The sequence below is a fragment of the Cryptotermes secundus genome, unplaced genomic scaffold (genome assembly GCF_002891405.2).
Source record: "Cryptotermes secundus unplaced genomic scaffold, Csec_1.0 scaffold395, whole genome shotgun sequence".
NCBI lineage: Eukaryota > Metazoa > Arthropoda > Insecta > Blattodea > Kalotermitidae > Cryptotermes > Cryptotermes secundus.
In genome coordinates, this window is record NW_019742967.1 from 137,460 (window position 1) to 160,232 (window position 22,773).

At 39.7% G+C, this 22,773-nt stretch overlaps 1 protein-coding gene across 4 annotated transcripts in view; it reads left to right on the top strand.

The window, feature by feature from the left end:
- Positions 1-22,773, top strand: part of LOC111873499 (F-actin-uncapping protein LRRC16A) — a 68,497-nt gene that overhangs the window by 17,762 nt on the left and 27,962 nt on the right. For 3 of the 4 annotated variants that reach the window (XM_023868264.2, XM_023868266.2, XM_023868263.1), the window contains 15 exons: positions 1,735-1,785; positions 2,696-2,755; positions 3,807-3,937; positions 4,421-4,595; positions 5,880-5,953; positions 6,790-6,954; positions 8,184-8,278; positions 10,371-10,412; positions 12,958-13,145; positions 13,809-13,886; positions 15,782-15,963; positions 17,584-17,735; positions 18,303-18,445; positions 19,743-19,858; positions 20,935-21,072. In XM_023868264.2, coding sequence (XP_023724032.1) covers positions 1,735-1,785; positions 2,696-2,755; positions 3,807-3,937; positions 4,421-4,595; positions 5,880-5,953; positions 6,790-6,954; positions 8,184-8,278; positions 10,371-10,412; positions 12,958-13,145; positions 13,809-13,886; positions 15,782-15,963; positions 17,584-17,735; positions 18,303-18,445; positions 19,743-19,858; positions 20,935-21,072 — 1,790 coding nt within the window. The remainder of the gene's footprint in view (positions 1-1,734; positions 1,786-2,695; positions 2,756-3,806; positions 3,938-4,420; positions 4,596-5,879; positions 5,954-6,789; positions 6,955-8,183; positions 8,279-10,370; positions 10,413-12,957; positions 13,146-13,808; positions 13,887-15,781; positions 15,964-17,583; positions 17,736-18,302; positions 18,446-19,742; positions 19,859-20,934; positions 21,073-22,773) is intronic. The other variant, XM_023868265.2, reaches the window with a different exon arrangement.

Here is a 22,773-nt window from a genome sequence, read left to right on the forward strand (position 1 = left end):
CAGTGAAATAGCTGTATCTCGGAAACCGTTCGGAATAGGTCACATGCATATGTGTATATATATATACACACACTTTTTCTTGCTTAGAATGGCCTATACTATGTTCTCCCAGAATATTGACCTTTCCTCCTGGGGCATTCTGTATATGAATAATGAATCGGAAAGGAATTTGAAGGAAGTGGTCGTGACCTAATCAAGTTACTATTCTGGCATTTGCCGGAAGAGACTGAAGAAAGCCATAAAACGCTTCAGTCTGGATAGTCAGTGTCCACACCGAGAATCGAAGTGATCAGCTCCAGAATACAAGTCTTGTGTATTATCAGCATGGCAGCCCTCACAGTCATGACTATGCTACATACTGGACTTTTGAAGAATCAGAGTTCGATTCCCAGCAAGGAAATCTTTGCCACCATGTCCATGCCAGCTTTGGAGCCCTCCCAGTGCACTATCCGATCAGGAGGGGAGGTAACGTGGCTGGTGAATTAAACTGACCGCTCACCCCTGTGGCTTCAAATATGGGTATTGAGTGCAATGTGTTAATTGCTGTAGGCTCATGGATATTGGGAGGGTGGAACCAGGCATCATCCCCTACCCCTGGAATTTTGGAAAGAAATCTAACTGAAGAAGAAAAGGCAAATATGAATACCAAAAGCTAAAAGTATTTAAAACAAATTCTTTGTCCTGAACGCTTTAGGATGATCAGGAAACTAGTGTAAGTGGTTTAAACATAAATTTGAGAACAGATTTTTGGCTGCCCCCTTCTCACCACTTGTATAAAATGCTTGCAGTGCCCCCAGCATAGTCTTATCGTTTTGTAAAACGATATAAAATTGTGTCCGTGATGTGCATTAATTTTGTTTTATGGAACAGCCCAAATTTTTAAATTGATGAGGTCAGTTACCCACTTATTCCTCTTGCCTTTAGGCTTTCACACCGTGTCCAGTGTGTAGCTTCTTTGCTTTTGGGGCTTAGCACTGTTATCTGTTGAAGTTGTTCCAGTGTTTCAGCATTCATTACAGTCACCATCTTCAAGGTTAATGAGGTAGAATGAAGAAGTGGTTTGATATAAAGGCCTCTCATTGTGAACAAGTTATTGGAATTATCAAATCAGGTGGATGAGATGTGTAGGGAATGTAGCATGCATGGAGGTGAAGAGAAGTCCTTATGAAGTTTTGATAGGAATATTTAAAGGAAGGATACCACTAGGCATAGATATGAGAATAATATTAAAGCAGAACTTAAAAAACCTGGATCAGGGTTATGGAGTGGATTCATTTTGCTGGGGATAGGGAACACTTATGAGCTTTTATGGACACCGTAATGAACCTTTGGGCTGCATAGAATGTTGGGAATTTCTTGAATAGCTGAGAAACTATTAGTTTCTGTCGTTTCATACTAGCAGTTACTATTTTAAGACAGATTATAAATGTAATGACATCTAAGTGAGATTTGATGTTCTTGTGGCAGTTACTGCAATGATTACTGCCTTCTGGGATTTGACGCCGTCTAGTCTGATAGACAGTTTCTTGAGCTTGGTCCTCCCTGTCCCTACGTCTGCTGTAGATTACTTGTCTTCCCTTAAGATGGAGACACCAGGTTCCTCTGAAACACTGGTAACTGTCTACCAGAGCACATGCATCAGATCATAGAAAACTGTCATTTTCAAAATAATTGCTTTGCTTTTGTCACAGATGTCTGTGGTCTGTTCTAAATCGGTTTTTGTATGTGTTACAGGTCTTCTCACCTTGTCGATTGTTTCTCCTCACAGCGAAAGTTCCAACCAGGGTGAGTTATGCCTTGTGCCATAATAAAAATGACTGTAGTACCCACTAAACTTTCTTATGTACTGCTGAGCAGCCTGTGAACCACAATTTGTCAACCACTGTTCTACTCATTTCTTGGAAATAGACATACAGTCCAGTTCAACTTCATGCCTTGTCACCGAATGTCACATTTGAATGGCTAGTACCCTGCATCGGATTCGTAAAGTCTGAAGTTTCAGTCTCAGCCCAGATACCCATTCCATACCTCACACGAAACACATTATGTCTCCGCTACAAAGCCTAACCAGTTAATGCTGTTTAGGGAAACAGTCGCTGTTTATTGTGAGAACCATATGGAACACACAGATACACTGTGTGGGCAGAATATATAGCAATTCAGTCCGTACCTCACAGGAAACACACTACGTCTCCATAACAAAGCCCAGCCAGTTAATGCTGTTTAGGGAAACAGTTGCTGTTTACTGTGAGAACCATATGGAACAGACAGATACACTGTGTGGGCAGAATATACGATATAGCAATTCAGTCCGTACCTCACAGGAAACACTACGTCTCCATAACAAAGCCCAACCGGTTAATGCTGTTTAGGGAAACAGTCGCTGTTTACTGCGAGAACCATACGGAACACACAGATACACTGTGTGGGCAGAATGCAGAGTTCTTTTAGTATTAAAGTGTAGGGTATGTGTACTTACCAGTCTGCCATAAGGGGTGTTTTTATTTTGTCCTGATTTGTTTGAGAGCTCATTAGAATCTCTATAGAGGCATCATATAGAGTTCTTAATGTTAGAGTATCTGGTAAATATAGTTACACTGCGTTTTAAAGGGTCAGCCTGCAATATTGTTGTTACTGATATACAGTAACTGAAGTGCCTTGGCAGTGTATTAAAAGCATATTTGCTTTGTTCCAGATTGATTTCCACTTCCATTACCTGGAAATTCAGGCGATTGAAAGCAAGAAACCAAATCAGGTGAGTGTAAAATGGGATGTAGATACACCAAGTGTATTCTACATGATCTTTCTTGAATAATCTCACACAGACTTTTGAAGGTTAAAATGTTCTACCTGAAAATGGGAATTTGTTGAAGGAGTTTTTTTGCTTGTGATCATCTTTTGGGCAGCCAGGGAATTCCTGACTGGGCCAAAGAATTTTTCTCTTCTCCATAGTGTCCGGACTGGCTCTATGGCCAGCCCTGTTTCCTATCTCGTGGCTAAAGGCGGCTCTCTCCCTGGTGGTAAAATGACCAGGTTGTGAACCTGGCCACTCTCCATCTAATGCCAAGGTTCAGAATATGTGGTTCAGTACCTCTGCTCCTCCATGCATCTTCATGGTATGATGCTTACTTGGATAACTTACGTTTTTCTTTATTTTGTATGCTTTACAAGGTGGACTGTTGAATGTAATCTCAGTAACATATTCATCATTGGCAAAACACCACAGTTTGTGCCATAGCCTTCCTTAGAAAAGCCTGTCAAATTTGTTCCACTTTTCAACCTTTTTGAGTTTCGCAACAATAATTTTTTTTTACAGAGCAAGGTCATGAGCCTTGCATCCAACCCCCAACCTTGAGAATATGTCCCTGTATTTATGCCCCCCAGGGACAAGGTGGCCATCCAGAACTGCCAATCAATATTACAACCAACCAAGAAAATATTACAGTCTGGTAGAATAGCAAAGAAATGCAGCCCATGGGGCGAATTAGGGTATCAACTCTGATGCAACCAAAATGTGATAGCATGGCCAGAGCTTCTCACCCCAGCCTCTTTACTCCCTGGGAAGGTGCCCTTGTTACATAGGAGGGTGAGTGTGTCCCAGAGCTGGTTTGGATGCTCTGTAGAAGAAACGATCACTTGGTCCTGGTGGAAATTAAAGTCCAATTTCTCGGTTGTTCAGTGCATAGCTCATCACTATACCAACTGAGGTATTGTGTACAATTACAGATTGAATGCATTGCTTGTTTATTCTACTGTTGTATATGTGACTTATCTACATGCTGTTTGGAATGTGGCCTTTCTTACAGTTGACTTTGACAGTAGGTGACAAAGTATACTCATTCTTAACTGGAGATGAGAATGGCAGTCAAGAAGTAGATGCAATGGTGCTCGCCCTGGCAACTGCAATAAGAAATATTTTCCCAACAGTTCCTTTACAGTAAGTTCATGTATGCATTAACAATATTCTTAGCATTATTCACTTTCTCACTACCAAGAATGAAACCTCAGTCATGTATCCTGTAGTCTGTGCATTATACTGACCAAGCTGTCCCAGCCCTGCTCCAATCTTACCATGAAGATGGAAGCAGCTGGTTCCCCCATAGCATTGATCCCTTGGATCCAAATGTTGTTGTTGCAAATTGTCATTGTACACAGCATCAAGGCAGAAATATCCTGAATTTCAGATTGAACTGGTGATATGTTCAGTAATACCTTCTAGCACATATAAAAGCCTGGGTGTGTTTAGTTACTCTGAGCAAAATGCATGTTTACCATAAAAACGTAAGAATTTTAGTACCTCCTGTACCGACTGCATACAAACTCTGAGAATCATAATGGCTGTCTTGAATGTAGTTGTTGGGCCCCACACACTTTATCAAGAAAAAGCGTTGGTGAGTTAATATCATATTGGTGATTTCAGACACATTATTCGCAAAGTGGAGGTGGTTCCCAGTAAACGCATCCAGCAGTTGCTTGACGGGGAGCTGAGTCGTGGACACGATGGTCGAGGCCTGGGTCCCTGTGGAGGCTTCTCCACGCAGTATGCTTGTATGTGTGACTACCACAGCATGCCGTACCGGGAGGAGGTGTCTTGGGTAAGGAGACCCTGTAGCTGCACATAAACACTGTCAGTTACTTGTATATCTGTCAGGAGACTTAGAAGAGATTTCCCTTTATTCAGTGCCTTCTGCAAACGTGGGGACCTTGGCATTTGGATCAAATTCCATGCTTCCTCGGCTAATTATGTGGGAACTCTGATATTTGGATCAAACTCCAGGGTTCCTGCGTCTACTTATGTGGGAACTCTGATGTTTGAATAAAATTCCATGCTTCTTTGCTACTTATGTGGGAACTCTGATATTTGGAATCAAATTCCATGCTTCCTCGACTACTTATGTGGGAACTCTGATATTTGGATCAAACTCCAGGGTTCCTGTGACTACTGACATAGGAACTGTGACATTTGGATTAAATTCCAAGGCTCTTGTGGTTACTAATCAGGGAACCTTGATATTTGGATAACATTGTAGGATTTCTGCACTTACTAATGTGGGCACCGTGACATTTGGGTTAAATTGTAGGATTTCTTTGACTGCTTATATGGAGACCCTGACATTTGGATCACATTCCATGGTGTCTGTGGCAGTGATTACAGTTTTTCATGTGAGTAGTGCTGAAAATTAAATAACCAGGCTGAGCCATGAGGGTATTGTAGCAGTGGCTATGCAGATTGCTCTCTTCTGGGATGGCACCATGTAGCGTGATTGATCATTACCAACATTTCACAGGAATCTGCTGCTTCCATTTTCATGGCAGATGTGAGTTAAATGTGAAGATAAGAGATGAATACAGGGTGACGGAGGACCAGATATGGCCCTGAGAAAACCAACTGGAGTAAGTAGAGCAGTGTAAATGATACTGGCCCTTAAAAGGGCTGTTTGCAGAGAGGACAGAGTGAATAAGAGAAGTAATGACTCTGAGTGGTGCAGTGGGAAGTGGAGGAAAGTTAGGAGAAACAACTTAAGGAAACAGTGGCATGTGCTGAAGTTTCTGGCCTGAAGATGAAAGCAACAGGTACCTCTGAAAAGATGCAGTGACCTGCTCATGCTGATTCCTCACTTATGGATTCTTTCTACCCTGAAGATGGAGGCGATACATTCCTCCGAAACGTCTTTTCACACAAGATATACACAGTGCCACATCCCAGAAGACGGCATTCTTCACAGTCACTGCCGTGAAAACCTCCAATCCTAAATATCTACCAGACTACATGGTGTTGCATCTCAGGAGACTCTTGGGTTGTGATGTTATGTGTGAAACATAAATAAAGGCGAGTCCCTGGATGACTGTACAGGAGTTGCGTTTGATTTTTGTTGCAGGATGTGGATACCATTTATCTGTCACATGATACACGAGAGTTGTGCTTACGAGACTTCGACCACTTGGATCCAAAGTATGTCACGGTCTTTACAACACAGCACTGAGGAACTGTTCTGTCAGATGATTGTAGTTATGTTATGACTTAGTTACATCTGAAGATGTGATGTTCAGTATTTTTATTTTGTTGGACATAACTGAGAAACTGATTCCATTGAACTGTTGCAAATATGTCACAGATGAGATTGTCACAGTAGTAAAGTTTGAGATTATGATTGTCTGGGTGATGACATCATGTAATCTGATGGGTGGATACCAGCAGTTTGGTGGGTGCACACTGTTTCCATCTTCAGGATAACAGTAGAAATTGAAATCAGAATGTTGCTGTCAGATGCTAGTAGCCACCTACCAAATTGCTCACTGGCATAACCCAGAATATCACCATATAAATCAGTTTCTCTTTATTAAATTTAAATGTTTATTAATCTCTGTAAGCAGCCTTGTGACAGGCTGATCCCCTGTTCATGGAATCCTATCGACTGTCTGAGATTAAGAAACTGAAGTGAAATGAAGTGTTTCGTGGATGCCCTATGCTCCAAGTGGGAGCAACAGGATTAAAGATAGGTGCAGATAGAATCTCAGTAACACAGAATTTCCAGACACCATGATGAAAAGCATAACTGCCGTCATAATTCTTTATGTAGTTTTATTTACATTGATACATGACATGTGTAGATTACTGCCAGTTAATGGTCGCAACATGAAAAGAAGGTTAGCATAAATGAGTTTTCATTTGGCACAAAAATAAAAGGCCAGTAAAATGGGCACCCCTGAAGTTGTGCTGCCACAGATGGCCACTTAGTGTCACTGTACTGTTGTGCCAGCCCTGTATGCTTGTCTCTGAATGTGCAGGGATATTGTGCCAATAATTAGTGCCCTGGAGTTCAACACTTGGTTCACAAAGCTACGAGCCAGCAACATCAAACTGACTCACGAGGCACTGGACAGAATCCTCCATGTGATGAAGAAGTCACTTAGCATAGAGGAACTTTACCTGGACAACCTCGGAGTGAAATGGTAAGTTAATGCAGTGCTCTGAAGGCGCACTGTCTCTATTCTTGTTTAACAGTGTATCCTGTTATGAAATTTAAGGTTTTCACAGTGGTGAAAATTTAGATTGTTGTCATCTAGGATACTGATGCTTCAGAGAGACATATTACCTCCAGCTTCAAGGTATACCACTGAGCAAATTGGCTCAAGCAATAAGGCCTGGTTTGTGTTTAATAGGTGCCCATTTCAAACCTTGACTGGGATACTGACTGTTATGACTGAGATTTTCATTGGCTCTTCCAGACAACTGATATGTCAGATTCCACCATCTACACAACCATAATTTATTAACTTATGTTTCAACCCTTATAGGGTCATACTCGGGTGTTGTGAATTACATGTTTATTGAATTATAAAACATTTATTCATATTTACACGCATACGCTTAAAATGACTACTTTCTATGTACATTTATATTCTAGCACCTAGATGTTGATTTAAATACAAGATATATATGAACTAAAAGTTAAACATTAATTTTACTAATTTTTAAAATTAATTTAAAAGTATTCGTATACTGTATTCAGCTTTAATTTTAAAAATTAATGTTTAACTTTTAGTTCATATATATCTTGTATTTAAATCAACATCTAGGTGCTAGAATATAAATGTACATAGAAAATAGTCATTTTAAGCCTGTGTGTGTAAATATGTATACACACTTTACAATTCAATAATGAAAATGTGTAAATTACAGCACTTGAGGATGGCCCTGTAAGGGCTCAAAACATGTAGTGGAACATCAGTTAGTAAATTATACTTGCATTGACAGTGGAATTTGTATGGTTATTTATACTCATGAAACAGGATACAAACATTAAAAATACCTTTGAGACAAATTCCAGGACAGTACCTTTAATTAAGCAGTGCCTTCTCTGTCTACAGTCTTTCCAATTCATTATTGATCATCATTCAGTTGCTACATACTCATCGTCTANTTTTACCGGTTTTACGTTCCTCCGAAATGTCGGTTAACACCACATATACACAGTGCCAAATCCCAGAAGACTGCTTTCTTCATAATCACTGCCGTGAAAGCCTCAAATCTTACATAGTAACTTTCTAACGGTGTCAGTATCTGGTGACAATACGACCACAGTGAGTTACCGACAGGATCACTAATGAATTACAAATTCAACAGAAGATATACCTGTAGCGTTTTATTTTTTAAATTTTGAAATTAATTTCTTCTGCAGGGATTTTGCTCACAAATTATCACTGGCATTAATATCAAACAACAGCACGCCTCTTCACAGTCTGGATTTATCGAATAACATGATTGAAGACAAAGGTAAGTTATAAAATGTTTTCCTTTTGCCTCTGATGTTACACAGATCATGTTTATTTGTTTCTCACATGTGACTTGTGACTTAGATGGGCATGATCATTGTTTGCATAAGCACAGAAGTGATGATTTAGTGTCGTGATAAATTGTTCGGTATTCTTATTAATTTTATTATATTTTTTGTAACTTACCGGTGGCAGAATTGTTTCTGTGAAAGTTTTGCTTATCAGTTTAAGTTTTTAGCATTTGCCACTTTGGCATATTGGAAATCGAAGTTCGCGGACTGCAGTGATATTTTTAATGCTGAATATCAGAGAATGCAAGGGCTATCAAACTGTTCTTTCATGTCATCTCTTCCATCTTCCTCTGGCATTTCTGTCTCTATTTTCCCGAAGCTCCACATTCCAAGTTTCTTCCCATGTCCTTCCTTCTGCACTACATACTTCCTGACGTGTTCCTCATTTTCTACAGGCAAAAGCCGGAACAGTACCTCGATTAAGCCATGACTTCTTCCTTCAGAATCTTTTCCACTGTCACGCAACTCTACACTATATAGTCTAGCTACTGATAGCATCATAAAATAACCTAAAAATATGAAGACATATGAAAGTGGAGTATTGCCGTAATGATGTGTGCTTTTGTTGCACCAGTTTATAATTACCACTTAAAGAATTTCCACTGTGGATGAGAACTGCTGTAACAGTTTGAGGACCTGCGTTGTGCTGTATCCAGTGTTGCTATCATGTGCCCATAGAGGACAGGTTGTGTTTTGATATAATTTATTTTGTATGAGATTTGAGGTGCATATGGTAATGAAAAGTTATAATGTGGTCTTCCGGGTTATGAGCACATCTGTAGTTTAACGAGGGCAGTCCCAGGCGCTGCCACTGTGATGGTTTTTTGAGTCCCAGGGCATCTGACATAACAGTGATATCAAGCAAATGAACAATAGCTCACATAATTTCCTGGATCTCAGACTGTGGCAGAAACATCAACTGAAGTAAATACATGCATTTCATGAGCTGTTTGTCACTCAGTTTTGCATCTAAAATTGTAAAGCTATCGTTAGTTAACAAGAATGGCTTTTTGTTACATTTCAGTCATCCTGGAACTCTTTGGCAGGTAACCCCAGTGATTTTATTTGTAGGACCGCACCCCTTATTATGACATTACAGTAAACCCCCTTTAATCTAGTTGAAGTTAATCTGGATGTTGGATAATCCAGATCAAAATATGAAAAATTAAAAATTTTGTTCACAGTTGAGTAAAGGTAAAAGGTAAAGCTGTCCCTGTAACAGGCTTTGAAGGCCCACAGGGTTGTGAGACATTGAGGCTCCCACATTTTCTCTAGATAGTCAGCTCACAGCGGTGAGGTTGTCAGCCTTATGCCGTCCTTTACCCCCCAGGAAGATTCCTGGTGCTCATTTCTGTTTGAGGCTGAGTTGACCCCAAGGCCATAGTGCAGCTGGGAGGATTAGATCAATTGAAAAATTCAGTGACCTCATCGACAATCGAACCCGCAACCTTCTGACTTGTAGTATAGTGCCTCAACCAACTGCACTATCATGTGTCCCTTATTCGCAATTGAGTACATGCTTTTAAAAACACAGGATTTAGGAGCAAGGGGACTTTCAGACTGTGTTGAGTGCAGCTGGAGAGACTGAAACCACGCAAGAAAATACCCAAGATTGGCTTCAGCTGGGTGAAGGAGACCCTAGATTTCAGCTTCTTGTCTTTTTATAGTTTTAAATAAAGCCTGTGCAGTGATATTTTTGTATTTATTTTCATCAGCACTACCTATATTACTAAATTTACCAGTTATTTGTTTCTAAGTCCCCCCACCTTTTAGGGCTATCTTTTGTGTCATTAATCCGGATTAATAAGGATTTACTGTATATAATGTAATAGTTGATTACCTTCATCGTGGAGGAACCTTCTTTCCATGGTAGGAGATTAAGACAGCAGGTTCATCTAAAATGACATCCTTCAGAAGACCACAGCCTAAAACTTCATTGCCATGTAAAGATCAAATCTGTTGTATGTAATGGAAATATTTGAGTTTTGCTGTTGTTTCACATGTGAATTCTCTCTCTCATAGGTGCCACTAGTCTGTGTGGAATTGTTGCCAAAATTATCCAAGGTGTGATTTTTTTTTTAAGTTTTATGACTGTATGCTCTGTTTTGTTTTAGTTGTGGACTGTAGTGTAGTTGCTAACATTTGTGTTTGTCCTGCCTACTGCATGTGCATCGGGTTATCCACTAACTGTGTATGTGGGGGGAGGGGGGTCTCTCTTTGGTAATTCATTTCTGGCATGATCAGGTTCTACGGGGTTTTTAAGGCAGTGGGCCTAACGTGGCAGTTGAGCGGATACCTCACCTGCTTTATATTTTGAAGGTCTCAGGTCCAAATTCTACAAAATTTTATTGAATATACTTGTATTTTCACGGTTTGTAGCCCTCGAAAGCCTCACATTCATCAAAATAATATATAAATATTCAGTTTGTACCTCACAGGAAACACTATGTCTCTGCTACAAAGTCCAACAGGTTAATGCTGTTTAGGGAAACAGTCACTGTTTACTGAGAGAACCATATGGAACACACAGATACACTGTGTGGGCAGAATATATATATATATAGCAGTTCAGTCCATACCTCACAGGAAACACATTACATCTCTGCTAGAAAGCCCAACCGGTTAATGCTGTTTAGGGAAATAGTCACTGTTTATTGTGACAACCATACAGAACACACCAACACACTGTGTGAGGCAAAATGCAGAGTTTTGAATGTAAAAGCAGGTGGTACATATAGTGACCATTGTGTTATATTACATTTCTGGACAACCCTACATAGGTATTTAGCTTGTATTGGTTTCACTGAGTGCATGAAAGTAATGGCAGTTTTTACTGCCAGACACTGGCAGGTCCAGTAAAATAGGTCATGTTGTGTTTAAGTAAAAATATTGATGATATTACATTTAAATAAACACAGTAGTTTTAATCTTTGGATGTATTATCCCGTATGACTGAATGTACGGTGCCCGTGGGAATGTATATGGTAATGGTTTGCATGCATACCTCTTCATTTGCATATGCATGTATGACAATAAAAAAAGAATGAATAGAAGAGGAGCTGTAATAGAAATTACAAACACAATACAGTAGATTTAAGGTTTTCTCAGTGGTCACTATGAATACTGTACACTGTGAGGGTCAGTATGCGTCCACTGTTGTCTGAGAGGAACCTCCCTCCATCTTCAGGCTCACCGCGCCATAGCTCAAGCGGTTAGTCGCTGGCTTCCTGCCACAGCAGCCCGGGTTTGCTCCCGCATCTGGTCCAGTGGGATTTGTGGTGGAAAAGGTGGCACAGGGCAGGTTTTCTCCGAGTACTTCAGTTTCCCTTGCCAATCTTCTTTCTACCAATTGCTCCACAGTCACCCTCACCTGTCATCTGGGGCTGGTACAGTAGGCCTGAAGTGGCCGCAGTACAAGGGACTTAGTCCCACCCCACTAGCAATAAAAAAATCTTCAGGCTCAAAGAGTAAGCAAACAAGTTGCCAACAGGAAGCAAGCAGCAAACAGAATAAACCATGCTCATTTCTCACTAGTGGCAAACAATTAGTGCACCCCTTAAAAGGTCCATTTTCCTACCTGTCTTGTCTCATTGGCCTTGATTGGGCTCAGGACCATCTTCTTTGTAACCAGCCTGTGTAACCAAGGCTTTTTCTCACCCTGCACACTTCAACCCTGAAGATGGAGGTAGCATGTTCATCTAAAATGTCAGTATCCAGCTACAAGACACAGACCAGAAAACCATAGTCTGAACAGCTACTGCTGTGAAAACTCTAGGATCTGTATGGATGTAATTGCTTGCATCTGACACCTTATTTAGTTTATTTTAACCTGTTATTAAATATGTTTTCATTATTACTTATTAACTTTCAAAGAATGGTCATTATTTTCATATAATCTTGTCATTATTTCACTATAACCGAACACAGTTAATAATAAGAATTATTATGGTTTTATCTTCTTCATTAAGAGGAAAATATCTGTAATGAATTGTGCCATAAATTGTAGCAGACAAATTTTGTCATACTTTCGTTTGAAATTTATGGACTGTTCTTAATCAATAGCTGAGCCAGTATAGTGATTAGACTATGGGCTGGATGATGGAGGTATCAGGGTTGATTCCCAGGATGGCCTAGAGATCTCTCCATAGCAGCAAGACAACCTCTGGGGTCCATCCAGCCTCCTGTCCATAGGAAACTGGGGGCTGTATCCCTTGAATAGTAGAGCCAGGACATAAAGCTGGCCACTCACCTCCATCTGCTGCCAAAGTTAATATTGAATGGAGTTGTGCCTCCACTCTCCCATGGGTCTTGTATCGTGCTTGAATAAGCACAGGGATGACTGTTCCGTTACTTTTGGCAGGGGGGAGTTGTGAAATGGTTTTAATGGGTGCTGAAACCGCTGAAGGGTAAAGCTGACACCTCCATCTAGTGTTGAAGTTTACCTCAGTATCCCCCACATCCCTCTTGTGTGTGGTGCTTAGTTACAAGGAAATTTACCTCTTTGTGCAGGAAAAGTCTGGACCTTAACAGCTGTAAGTAGTGTATTAATGCTATGTTCATTTGTGTACTGAATGACATATTGGCATACCGACGTGTCACTACTTTGTAGGTGCAAATCACCTAAGCAGTCCATTAGCAAAGGTGCCAAAGGGGTTGATTCACCTAAACCTGTCTCACTGTGGCCTGTCTTCCAAGGGGGTGAACCAGCTTGCTCATGCACTGTCTCTCAACAAGATCATGCCTAGCACGCTTACGTACCTCAACCTCAGCGGTAACAACCTCAAGGAGGAGATCAATGTAAGTTCTGTTTTGAACATTAGTGTTATATTTCTTACAGGATTAAATTTTAGTGACCCCAAATCAGTGATCCCAACGTGTTAAATTTCCTCCATTTAAGATTTTCCTCAGTTGGTGTTCAAAGCCACTGCTCTCCAAAGAAAACAGGGATTAAAGCCATAAGTCCTCTAGGGCGACCATCTGTGGTAAATCAGAACAATAGTCCATTTTGCAGGCTTCGTCATCAAGGAGTGGTGAATTCTGTTTATTGATTTGCAGTTGGCACGCTCAGAAACTCTGTATAGCATTGAATTATGGCATGAGAGTGAATGAATTGGAAAGTGTGTGGAAAGAAGTGTCATACCCTAGTTTGAGGCGAGGGACTGAGAAAAGCTGACTTTAGTCAACATACGTGGTTTACTGGCTGAGATTTAAACCGGGGACCTTCTGATTATAAGTCAGAACTCTTACTGTTCAAGCCAGTTTTCTTTTCTGAATGAAGAGCAGCGAAAGTTATACGAGCGGTATATGGATTCATTGGTTTTGTTTCCCACACTTTGACTTCTGATCTACACTATGAACAAATCTAGTCCCTACTTTCTACAAGTTTCAAGGTATGCCATATCAATTCTATTGTCTTCAACTTAGTTCTGAGTATTTTTATTGTTGTTTTTTTTTTTCCAGAATCTATGCAACTTCCTTGCTCAGCCTAACTCGTTAACTCATCTAGATATCTCAGGGACCGACACTGCATTGGAAACAGTGAGTTAACAGAGTGTTTGATTGTTCATTTTTGGATGCAGCATGATTTCACCAATCAGAATGAATAAAAGAAATGTTTGATAAGTGTACTTAGTTTATGAAGTTTCTGGGCTACAAGCTGTAATGATACATCTCTGAAACATACACTACTTCTTGTTAAGCTTATACTTTGTGAAGTGTGATATAACAACATGGAAGCAATATATAAACGTTTTCTTTAGCACTTGGATTGATTCTTGTAACTAATAAACCATTACAGGTAAAACTGTGGAATTTGGTATGGAGATATATCATAAACATATGTACACATTGTGCATGAAATGTTGAATGAATGAATGAATGTATGAATATATAAGGGGTGGGCCTTCTCGGCCCTTGTACCGCAACCTACAGTGATCTATTGTGCTTCCCCTTTTGATTATCCCCTCAGCAATCCTTCGAATTAATTAACGGGTGTTAAGGTCAATACAGCATAAAGGGAGATACTTGAGTTTCAAGCAGCGAACTAATATGAACTCTGCACGGCAAGAATATACGCACATGTCAGCCAATTAGGCAGTCAAACTTTTATGGCGTCAAATAACATGGCCGATGAAGCTGGGATCTTATGTTGACAAGTATGAAATGTTGCTTATAAGTCAATAGTTATGTACATGGTGACAGTGAGAAACTTTTGAGGTTATATCTGAAACGTTTAACATAGAATCTATTTTTAATTTCAGAAGAAAATAATAATAAAAGTAGAGTCTGTATGGCTAAAAATCTATCCAGTAAGAAGGTGAGCCTCACAGCTTCATTTCAGAACTTATTTTTTATTCGGTAATTCTGATTACCATTGTTAGAACTGGAGATACACTGAAATATCTTTGATTCACGTTGTAATGTGGTCCTCATCAAGCGTTGGATCACTCATCATTACATGTTTTGGCGGAACTTTGTTTATGTTCGTTTTAGGTGATCCCAAGTTAATTTTTGTGTTAAATTGCCCTCCATTTAAGATTCTCCTCAGTTTCGTGTTTAAGTCCACTGCTCCCGAAGGAAACCTTAAGTGGGAGTTCTGCAGCAGTTGTAAGATTGTGGTCGTCAGGGTTGTGGCACCCTGCAGTCATGTAGGTGGATGCCGCCAGTGTTTCAGGAGGTGGCCAGTAGGTATAGTGAACAGGAAATTCTAAAGCACCCTTCCTCTCCCTCCCCCACAATTCTCAGTGACCGCCTTCAGTGTAACGAGCCAAAACAAACTGCTTCAAAGACACGTATATTAATGTATCTTGTTATGTCGTTATTGGAAGTTACTACATGCTATGAAAAAGTTAAATACTTCCGTTCAGTGTGACTGGTTAAGATTTTCTTATTTCAATTATTCATGCCCTTACATGTTTTGGTCTTCAGAGACCATCTTCAGAGGGACACCTTTACATCAATACAGTTAGAAGCCACTATTATAGTACATGTCCCTCTGAAGATGGTCTCCGAAGACCGAAACATGTAAGGCCATGAATATTTGAAACAAGAAAATCTTAACGAGTCACACTGAACGGAACTCTTTAGCTTTTTCATTATATTAGTGTGACGGACCAGAATGAAACAAATCAAATTACTACATGCTTCTTTCAACATACATTGGGAACCAGAATCAGCATACCAGAAGGCTGTTGTTCCATAAGGTTTCCTGTGCAAAGTGTGACATATGCTCAAAGAAGTTTTGTACAGACACTACCTGACTACACCACCACAGTCTTTTCAACCATGAAGATAGAGGCATCATGATCCCCTGAAACGTTGGTATCCACATATCACATTGCATGGGGTCACAACGCAAGAGATCACATTCTGAATGCTCATTACCACGAAAATGCAAACATTTATGTTGTTTATAAGTTGATACTGTTTGTCAGATATTTGGTGCTCTACTGCGGGGATGTGCTACGAACCTTGTGCATCTCAACGTCGCTCGTAATGTGTTCAGTTTCAAGAAAACCAAAGAAGTTCCCCCATCATTCAAACAGTTCTTCACAAGCACACTCAGCCTCAAACATCTCAACATGTCTTTCTGCAAACTGCCATTGGAGGCCCTCAAGTGAGTTCACAGTATGTTTATGTCTTAATCATGACTTTATTTTCCTTTTTCTTCCTTGATATTTTTGTTGTATCTGTAGACTAAGGGAATAAGTGAACAGATTTGGACAGATTTGGTCGAGCGGATAATGGGAAATCCGTTTCTGGTGAGACGAGAACTGCTGCAATGAAAACTTAATACAAGGTAGTTTAATAGATTAAATCAATTGGTACAGCAGGTAGTGCATAAGGCCACACAAGGCCGACTTTCTACTGAATGATAGAGTTTTGTCCAACACAGATTCCACGTCGTATCAGTTCAGTATGAAGAGGAATTTCTGTTGTTTTGAACTACAATATTTATACAGTCTGATTAGGAGGACTTTGTATGAAGGAAGATTCCAATGCTGCTCTGCTTGTTTGGTACACGTTATCTGTTTGGGTATTTCCCTCACTCGTCTCGGGCCACCAATGCATCCTGTTCATGGTTGAGGATGGAAAGTTTTGAGGGTTTATACGTCAATTGTTTCTCTCAATTTCTTAATCCAAAACAAGATAAATCTGGAAGCTTCTACAAATAACATTGGTGAAAGTCCGAGCTACAGCATCCCGTTTGTACAGTTTCATCCAATTATTTCTAGTACATTCTTACAGGTTCTTTCTTATTACTAATTATTTCATATGGTAATTACTCTATTATTAAGGTTTTCATATGTGACATCTCCATATACAACATTTATCTGAAATTTTAAAGGCTTTTTTTTCTTATTTTTATTAAATTATTGAAACATATTAATGTAAATACTAATGTATTTTTCTACCCCATCAAAAATGGTTTGGCTGTCATGACTGAAGTTTTGCTTGGTTTTCCTTAGTCTCTCTGGGCAAGTGCTGCGATAATACCTGAATTAAGCCAGGACTCCTTCCTTCCAAATCCTTTCCAATCCATCGGTCATCCTACCATACAAGGGAGAGTCAGCAAATGGGTCACAAATGAATATAAAATATATAAGATTCGAACCTGGAAAAGGCATTTATTTTTTGACCTAACCTCCACCAACGCTGATACACTTGTCCCATTGCTTTACCAGTGCGTCAAAATCTGCAGCATGGAAATCTTTTGATTGTTGTCTCAGCCGCCGCTGCACCTCCGTTTTAACCTCCTCGTCACCAGCAAAACGTTTGCCAAGTTTCTTGACCCAGTTGTGAACCACTTTATGTGATATACACTTCTCACCGTATGCATGGCACATTTCTTTATGAATATCCTTTGCATCAAGTCCTTTTGCCTGTGAAAGAAGTGTACAGTAGAATGCTGCTCTTCAGTAGTACAATCCTCTAGCATGATCACCATTTTGACTGCCAAAACCAGCCTCTGAACGTGCGCATGCACCTTTGCTACCTAGACTGCTGGACTGTGCTACTACCTAGTGATGCACATAGAAAACCTGTTGCATCCATTGCAGCTGTTTTACTTCCATGACATATTTACTGACTCCCTCATAGCCTAGATATTGATAGAGTCATAAAGTAACTGACATTGACAACAACCGCAGCAACAAGAACGAAAACAATAACAATATTTCAGAAGTCACGTTGTTTGCAACGTATGCCTAATGTGGGATGTATATTTCATGTGCAGGAACTTGTTACTCGGGCTGGCATGCAACGAGTCCACCATCGAGATTGAGCTAGACATGAGCTGTAACAACCTCGGAGCCCAAGGGGCCCACGTGCTTGAATCATGCATCCATGGCATTCGGTGTATTGGCAGCCTAGACATCAGTGAGAACAGTAAGTTTGTTTTCTCTGTTGATACTTTCTCATTCTCATTGTTATTTCAGAACCTAGAGCATCTGTCTGCCTCTGCATTGTGCCCTTTGGCATGTAGGTGCTATGAGAAGGATCAGTGTCATATCTGTGGCCATGGTATAACCTGCCAAGCATGCCAACTGAGTTGGGAGCAGTTCCCCCCATCCACCCCACCATTTTGACCCAGTCATGTCATTTCTTACCCCTTCCCCGTTATGCTTGCTTGTTCAGCACATTTTTCATTTCACACTTTTTTGATGTGGATGTCGATTTTCAGGAATGCAACTTCCGCTTGTCATAAGGGTCAGCTGTATGTCACAATATTGTCTTGAATTCAGTGACAGGTTAAGCTCTGTCAGCGACTTGTCACAATCTTGTGACAGTTCTCGTAACAGAGAGAATCTAACCTTTATCATCTTAGAACAGGCTTTTATGTCTGTTCTCCAGAACTGGTGACAATATTTTCATCAGTGAATTAATGTAACATTGAGCAGATCAGGTTAAATCCCCTGTTCCCATACATTAAGGGTTATATTTTCCTTATTATAGATATGGATGTTGATCTGGCAGCTGTAGTAACTGCGGTTAGCAAAAATAAGTCCATCAAGCATCTGAACATGGGCCGCAACCTCAACAATATGAAGGCAAAGCACATTGCGTCGGTCATGGACGCTGTTGTACAGATGATTCAGGTGAGTAATGTTAAGTCTATTTGTTTAAATGCTAACTGCTGTTGGTGCAAGTTGTACCTGTGATGTGGAACAGTTCATCACACAATATGAAAGTGTGTCATAGTAAGTAAATGCCACCAAACATCACGTTCCAGTTGGTGGCATTTCTGCTTCATATGGGAGAGATCCTAGGTTCAGACTCCAATCCAGAAACCTGGTATAGTGATGAGTTTTATTGTGATTTTCTCAGTCATTCCAGGCAGGTGTTTTGTTGGTGCTTTTGAGTATTCGCAACTGCTTGCTTCTGTGTCCTTCCCAATTTATTAGCTCAATGTAAAATTTATTTAGAAGAGCCTCATATCCAACAAATGTTGTCCTTTTGTTGCATACTCCTTGTCTCTCAAGTTGACATCAGAAGGAGAAATATTTTGGTATAGATGGTTTTTATAAATAAATTATGCAGTGCATTGTGTGCCAGATATGTTAAGATGCTACAGCTCAAGCTTTGTTCCTTGCTTGTCATCATAATATTTGATGAAGAAAGCAGTCTTCTGGGATTTGGCACTGTGTATATGTGGTGTTAACNGATGTTGTATAATCCAAACTGTTGAAAGTGCTGTTACTTGAACCTGGATATGTGAATAAAGTAAGTAAATATGAAAAAACAAAAGGACGTTTTTGTGATTTGAGGTTCTCATGGATGTGCTACCATGTAATGTGGCATATGAACGGAGAGCGAAGCAGTGGTTTCCTCCAAATGTCAATAACAATCTGGCCAGACTACAGCATCACATTCCAGTTAATCCTCTATAAATGAATTTGTTCATAAGAGTATTTCTTAAAATTAAAATGGCAACAAATTGTGTTTGTTGCACTTCAGAAAACCAATACTAGTCTGTTAAATTCTCTAATAATGTGAGACTCCCTTTGTCTTCCAATTGAAATGTGAGTTTCATTACTTTTTATGTTGCATTTCCTAGGTTCCTTGTTACTAAATGATGGATTTGTCAGAGATTCGAAACAGATTCATACTTTATTCCTGTTACCTCCCATTAACGAAGCCTTGTCTGAGGTGTTTGTACAGCTGTTGTTATCCTGATATAATGTTGCCCAGTGACTGAGGTAACAGACCGAACATATCTATTTTCTGAAACATTGCATTCTCCAGTGTTTAGTAGAATACTGGACTGTGGAGAAAGTCCAAAAAACCAGTAATTCCAAGTGTTACACACATACATTCTATAATATTAATGCACAGTTAGAGACCTGTGTTACCGAGCTGAACAGATGAAATGATGCGGATATTTTTGGCCTGCAGGAGGAAGATTGTGTGCTTCAGTCGTTGTCAATACCTGACTCAAAGCTGAAAGCGGACCTGTACAACCTGATCAATGCCCTCGGTGGTAACCAGTGTTTGCAGAGTGTTGACATAAGGTAATAATGTTCTTATGCTAATATTTCCAATTCTTATGATAAATATGGCAGCCAGAACATGTCAGATGTCCATTAGCAACATCTTTGAAGGTGTGTCATTATTTGATATTGATGTGGATCATTACATCCTCATTAAAGAAGTTACTGGTTTCCATTCTTCCATGGTCTTACCAGAGATCTCATTTAATGCACAGAGCAGTTTTCTTATGTAAGGTTGCCTACTCAAGGTATGATGTACCCTCAGAGATGTTTTGGATGACCAACTATATTTGTACGAAGAGTTCTGTGCTATGGACGTAATGGTAAACATCCAACCATATTATGAAATGTACTGTGTATGCTTGTCAATATATGTAGCAGGAACATCTGTTAAGATGTGGAAACAATGCAGTAGAGTTGTTGCATGTGATTTTGGAACTTCATTGCTGATCTTTTGTAATTATGACAGTAAACCCATTTTCTTTATTTGAGTGTTCCTCCTCTGTTCAAGTTTTAGCTGCTGTAGGCCTATGTTGTGATACTGCATAGAAATGACCCACATCCCATTGAAGAATGAATATTTCAGTTCGGATTTTGATGACCTGAAAATATTAAAAAAATGACCTATAAAATGACCGAAAGACTCCAGAAAAATGACCTAAAATATGACCCAAAAATGTAATATGCAGGGCCCGGATTTTGATGACCTGAAAATATTAAAAAAATGACCTATAAAATGACAGAAAAATCCAGAAAAATGACCTAAAGGAGAAAAGAAAGAACACTTCACTTCCATGTTATTCACATTTCAGAAAACATGAAGAAAAATTCCCTAAAATGGCCAAAAATTACAAGAATACCCTTAAAAGTCCAAAAATTTACCAAAGAATTACCCCAGAAATGAAAAAATGACAAAAAATTACCTATAAAATTTACATTTGTGTAACCAGCAGCTCATATCCGAGATTTATATATTTAAGAGCATTGCATAGGATACAAGGAAAAAAAGATGACATGTCATCAAAATCTGGGCTCTGGTAATTACTAAGATTAAGATTTACCCAGCAGTGGCATGATCACATTCATATCTCTTACAGCGGTAATCTGATGGGTGATGCAGGGGCAAGGCTGCTCGCAAAGGCATTACAGATCAATTCCAGGCTTAAGAGCATTATATACGACCGTAACAACATCACACTTCAAGGATACTGTGATATAGCTTATGCATTGGAAAGGTAAGTTCCCAGGAAACTGCATTTATGATGTGAGATTTGAGGTTTTCATGATGGTAAAAATTTAGATTATAGTCCTGTATGACATCATATAGTCACATAGGTGGCTTTCCAAACTCTCTACCCTGAGGAAGGAGGCAGCAGATTTTTCTCAGAACATTAGTAACCACATACTTGATTAAACAGTGTAACCTAGCGGGTTGGTCTAAGCGGTAATGCTCATGACTTGTATTTATGGGGTGCCTGATTTGAATCTTCGCCAAGACACAGCTCTCCTCACTCATGTGTTCATGGTTTTCCTCAGCCCCCCACCAAAGGAGATGGCAGGGTAGTACTTCAGATTATGTCACTACTGTTTCTTCCAAATCCTTTCCAATTTCTTATTCACTGTCCTACCATTTGATACTAAGAGCTTGAGTTACTGATGCAGTTGTTAAGTATACCAAATGATTACGTGGTTATTAATGTTTGTACCCTCAAGATAGGGGCAGCGGATTCCCTCCCTAATTTTGGCAACCTCCTGCTAGACTTTATTGTATTGTCACGATTTATGGTCATGACTAATAGTAACAGGATTTTGATTGGACAGTTGGATTTATTGATCAGTCCTTTACAATTACTCGTAATCTCAATAAATTACAATAACACACAATAAATGACTGTCTAGGACTCGCTTTATTCTGGCTGGACTGCGTCTGGCTCCGTTCTGATCTGTTTCTGTTCTGCTCTGATCTCTGACTGATCCCATTTGGATCTGGATTTTCTGCTATATAGCATATCTGTATCCATGGAAATGACTGTTGATCATTCATACCCTGTATGCATGGACATGTTGCACTGTAACAGGTTGGTTTCCAAGAATCCATTTCCATAGAAACATGTTTGCTTACTCGTTTCATAGCAGTGGGTTTACAGATCACAGTACCAATACCTAGATAAGCTGCCCTCTTAAGTCCAGTGGAGGCAGTGTAAAAATTCCTTGTACTTTTTAAAATGTTAATGAGGAGAGTGAATCTTGCATACACTGCTCGAAGTATCGGGGCATGATGGACGGCACTCAGAATTCATAATGAGTGTGTTTGCACAGTCGGAATGCTGCGATGCAAGTGGTGAGAGCAATGGAGATTGAGCATGGCTTAAATCAAGATGGAAGTGTTTGCAGAAACTGAAGATGCTTATCCCATTTGTGCCTGGCTTCTTCCTTAGAATGCAACAAGAACTGAGTAACGTCGTTACTGTTACGTTGATGAATGGACCAAAAGTCTCCATACCCTTCCCAGTTCTTGCCACCTCTTCCCCATCTTCATGATGTCTTACAGTATCTGGCTGAACCTTCTTGTTCTGTGTCCTCTTTCCTTTGCATTTCAATTATAGGGTCCTTTTTAGTCTCCTTGTGTTTACGTTCCCAGACCATTGTTATAATTTCTCTTCTGACTCTGATAATGAAGGTTGGAATCCAGATCATCTTAAAATTCTATTGTAAGGGTCTGTATTTTGGCATTATACTATGATAGTATTTTTAAAAATATATTGTATACGTTAGAACCCACAGTTAATGTTCCTCAAGTTATGTTTTTCGCTCTTGTAAACTTCAGTTTAATTGATTTCAACTCAATAATCTCAGTGTGAAATTGTCCTCATTTAAGATTTCCCTCAGTTTAGTGTTCAGATCCACTGCTGCCCAAGGAACCTTAAATGTTGTGG